The sequence below is a fragment of the Mus caroli genome, chromosome 2 (assembly GCF_900094665.2).
Source record: "Mus caroli chromosome 2, CAROLI_EIJ_v1.1, whole genome shotgun sequence".
NCBI classification, from domain to species: domain Eukaryota; kingdom Metazoa; phylum Chordata; class Mammalia; order Rodentia; family Muridae; genus Mus; species Mus caroli.
Genome location: NC_034571.1, coordinates 80176456 through 80181189, shown reverse-complemented (window position 1 = coordinate 80181189; position 4734 = coordinate 80176456). Strand labels below are relative to the sequence as shown.

General features: G+C 36.9%; 1 protein-coding gene across 1 annotated transcript; it reads right to left on the bottom strand.

The window, feature by feature from the left end:
• Nucleotides 1-2698: 2698 nt before the first annotated feature.
• LOC110289812 (olfactory receptor 5M3) lies at nucleotides 2699-3643 on the bottom strand. Its single transcript, XM_021156193.1, has one exon. It carries the CDS (start codon nucleotides 3629-3631, stop codon nucleotides 2699-2701), a length of 933 nt encoding a protein of 310 aa, XP_021011852.1. The 5' UTR covers nucleotides 3632-3643.
• Between the last annotated feature and the right edge of the window lie 1091 nt (nucleotides 3644-4734).

Genomic DNA, 4734 nt, shown 5'->3' with positions numbered 1-4734 from the left:
GGAGGAGGGGAGGAAAGTTAAGAGGGTAATAGAGAGAGAGAGAGAGAGAGAGAGAGAGAGAGCAGAGAGAGGGAGAGAAGCAAGAGCAACTTTAAGCCTTGAAAAATTGCCTGTCAGTTTGTACTCAAAAAGTATTCTGTATTTATTTATTATTTATTTATTATGTGCCTTCCAGATATCCCTGCTTCCTGTTGAGAGCTCAAATACTTTGTTGAGGTTGTACCCCAACATAAACGCCTTTACTCATTAAAACTGGAAATGAAAATCAAAAATGAAATGGATGATTTTCTAGAGAGATAACGGGTATCAAATTTAAATCAAGAGCAGATAAACTATCTAAACAAGCCCATATCCCCTAAAGAAATAGAAGAATTCATTAAACGCAACCCAACCAAAAAAGGCCCAGGGCCAGACTGTTTTTAGCAGAATTCTACCAGACATTCAAAGAAGAGCTAATAAACAGCACGTCTCAAACTATTCCATAAAATAGAAACAGAAGGAACACGACTGAATTCATTCTATGAAGGCAAAATTACTCTGATACTTAAACCATACAAAGACCCAACAAAGAAAGTGAACTTCACACCAATTTCCCTTATGAATATCGATGGAAAATTTTTCAATAAAAGTTTCATACCTGCCTTATTCATGATGTCACAAACTGAAAACGACCCAGATGTCCCGCAAATGAAGAATGGATATAGAAAATATGGTTCATTTATACAATGGAGTACTATTCAGCTATTAAATGAGGGTGCTTCAATCCCTCTTTGGAGGGAGAAGAAATTATTCAAGGGGTGCAGAGTGAGGGAGGGATATGGGTAGAGAGGGGAGAGTGGGGGGAAAGGGGAATATGATCAGGTTTTTGGCAGGGGTGAAACAGGAGAGTAGCCCTGAGGGCCAGCAAGATGAATGGAAATAGACACCACCTCCGGGTAGGAGGTGAAAGAACTCTCTATATCCATTCCTCTCTTGAGGGACATCTGGGTTCTTTCCAGCTTACCAAAGTGTGGATACTTCATCCCTCCTTAGAATGGGGAACAAAATACCCATGTAAGGGGTTACAGAGACAAAGTTTGGAGCTGAGACAGAAGGAAGGACCATGCAGAGACTGCCCCATTAAGGGATCCATACCATAACCAACCACTGAAGACAAGATTTTGCCAACAGGACCCTGATAAAGCTGACTCTAGTGAGGCTATACCAGTGCCTGGCAAATACAGAAGTGGAGGCTCAGAGTCATCTATTGGATGGAACACATGGATCCCAATGGAGGAGCTAGAGAAAGTACCCAAGGAGCTGAAGGGGGTCTGTAACCCTATAGGAGGAACAGCAATATGAACTAACCAGTACCCCCTGAGCTTGTGTCTCTAGTTGCATATGTAGCATATCATTGGGAGGAGAGGCCCTTGGTCTTGCAAAGATTATATATATGCCCCAATACAGGGGAATACCAGGTCCAAGAAGCAGGAGTGGGTGGGTTGGAGAGCAGGGTATGGAGAGTATAAGGGACTTTTGGGATAACATTTGAATTGTAAATGAAGCAAATATCTAATAAAAAATTGTTTCAAAAAAAACCTCTCTAGAATGTACAAGAGACCCAGCATGTGAGAGTCTCTCAGGACTCAAAGGGAGGGACCTTAGAGGAAATGCCCAACAGTGTGAAGAGGGAACTTTAAGAGATTACAAACACACACACACACACACACACACACACACAAAGCAAAAGCTGTCTTTTATGATACATTTTTTTTCTAAAGATGACAATAAATTAAGAATTTCCCCCAAAATACACATACATGCAAATGTTTTCTACAGGTCTAGGAGGCTATTCTTTATCATTTTGAAAAAGAAAAAGAAAAACAAAAACAAAAACTCCAATCCTGTCAATCAATTAGAACATTTAGATTAGGGATAGTACCACATCCTTGCCAAGAAAAGGCATGGCTCTTCACATGCAAGTGATCACCCCAGCCTCCAAGAATCTATTTCTTATATGCAGATTTAGTTGCCCCTTCTCTCCTTCTGTCCTTGGATTTACCTCATTTTATTTTTATATCACATCTATTATTATGAATACTCATATGATGGTAAGAATTTCCATGAGGGTGGGTAATGCAGATAAGAAAAATAAGACTTAATTTTCCTTCATTTGTAAAGAATGATGAGTGATGGAAATGAAGTAAAACCAGGCCATACTACAGATCATATCTAACACAATATCAAAGATGAATTTCTTTCTTTAATTTTGAATTCAGAGTATTGAGAGAAGAAACAACATTACCCAGTGTTTACTCTATCAGATGATGTTCAGTATTCAGTTTGTTGTTTTTAGAAAGACTTCCCATTTTTGACATATTTTCTATTTCCATATATATGCTTATGTTAGAAATTTTATAATAGCAACTTAAGTGAAGAATTTTTCAAGTTTCATTTTTTTTGTCATGCTATATTCATTTTACAAGATGATACGACTTTAACATAAGAAAACCTGAAGAGTACAACACAGAATTTTCTTGCAATCTTTCTTATTAACAATTCTATGATTTTAATAACCAATATTATAATAAACAGAAATCTATTCTGCTTTGTTTATTTTTAAAATGCATTCACATTTGTTTTCTTTTCTTTCCACACTTTATATATCCATGCATGAGAAAGCAATGCATACCACAAAAAGAGAAAATATAGCTAAGTTTTACTTAATTAAGCACTTTCGGCTAATCACTTTGTCCATGGCTTCTTTGACATCCTTATTCCTCAGACTGTAGATCATGGGGTTCAACATGGGGATCACAGTGGTGTAGAACACAGCCACCATCTTTCCTTGCTCCACTGACTCCTCAGTGGGACGTCTGAGGTACATGAAGATGAGAGTGCCATAAAATATTACAACTGCTGTGAGGTGAGACCCACAGGTGGAAAATGCCTTGCGCCTGCCTTCTGCAGAACGCATTCTGAGAATGGCAATGAGAATGAACAGGTAGGAGATAATGACTACAGAAAGTGAGTATGTGAAGTTAATGCCTGCAAGTATAATCATTGTATATTCTTTCACAAAAGTCCCTGCACAGGCCATCTTGATGAGGGGTGGGTCTGCACAGTAGAAGTGGTTGATCTCAGTTTTCCCACAGAAGTACAAGCCATAAGTCCATAAGGTTGCAGCCAGACTAGTCAGAAACCCATATATGTAGGGGAAAGAAATAAGTCGGATGCAAACCACCCTGGACATTTTGCTACCATAGAGCAGAGGCTTTCCAATTGCCATGTACCTGTCAAAGGCCATCACAGCAAGAATGAAGATTTCCACATGAACAAGGGCAATGAAGAAGAAGCACTGTACTAAGCAGCCAGAATAAGAAATTTTTTTTGTCTTTGACAGCAAGTTTTCCAGCATTTTAGGAGTGACGTTTGAAGAAAACCACACATCAACAAATGACAAATGACTCAGGAAAAAGTACATTGGGCTGCTGAGCTGTGGACTGATCTTAATTAATATCATCATGCCAATGTTGCCCACCATGGTAACTATGTAGACCATGAGAAAAATGACAAAGAAGAGAACTTGCAGTTCCTTTCTGCTGGTTAAGCCCAGTAGAATAAATTCAGTCACATCTGTGAAATTGAGCATCTTCTCCCTTCTGCTAATGTAAATTATTACTCTCTGTAGATTTAAAATGAAATAATTTAGTTAAATATTGTATATTGTGAAAGTACTTTGTAAACATGGAATATATTCTTAAGAATATGTTTAAACATGTAAAGTCAATGAAAAAAGAGAAAAATAATTGAAACTCTTTTGAGAATCCAAGAAATTCCCATTCTTGAGGGTTTTGAATATTTATTCATGAATGTAGAACATAAGACCTGTACATTTTGCAGATATTTCACAATATATTTTCTGTGGAAAACCCTAATGCATTCTGTGATACTAACATTTATTATAAAGACAACTTCATAAGTATTTCTAGTCAAACACTAATTTAAATCCTGTAAATTCTTCCATATTTAAAGTGTCAAGACCCTTCTGATAGATAAATGCTGTGAAGAATTATGTCTTCCCATGTCTCTCAAAACATATACATATATATATATATGTATATGTGTTTGTGTGTGTGTGTGTATTGTGTGTGTATAATATATATTTATTCTATTAAAGTCAATTAACATGGAATCGGAAGGCTGATTAATTGCTATTGTGTTAACTTTGCAAGCCTGGAGACATAAGTCTCAGGGCTGACCCTAGGTGAACAGCTGGGCATGGTGGTACGTATACTGATGAGATGGAGACAAGGCAAATGCTAGGGCTCTGTGTTCAGTCAGTATAGCTAAATCAGTGAGATTCAATTCCTAATATGAATCACTGCCTCAAAAACAAGTAGAGAATACTTGAGAAAGAACATCAGAGGTTTACTTTGGCCAGAAAAGTTCCTGTATGACATACAGTTCAAGTCTATATAATGAGAAATGAAAATCTGTTTTCTCATATTCATAGTAGAAGAGGGATTATAAGCATATCAGATCATACATTCTATCATACATAGAAGGTTTTATATAATAATTCATGTAGTTGACTGTGGTCCTCTACAAATATCACTAAAATTTGCAGCAGTTAAATTCTTATTTTGAATGGCTGAGATGGCTATGTATACCAAGGGTCATGCAACATATATGGAAAAAGTAAAGAAGATGGCATTGTTTAGTACTCTACAGAAGATATCTTTAAAAAAAATC

Excerpts from the sequence above, each read along its gene's own strand:
- LOC110289812 (XM_021156193.1), bottom strand. The coding sequence starts at position 3,631 with ATGCTCAATTTCACAGATGTGACTGAATTTATTCTACTGGGCTTAACC.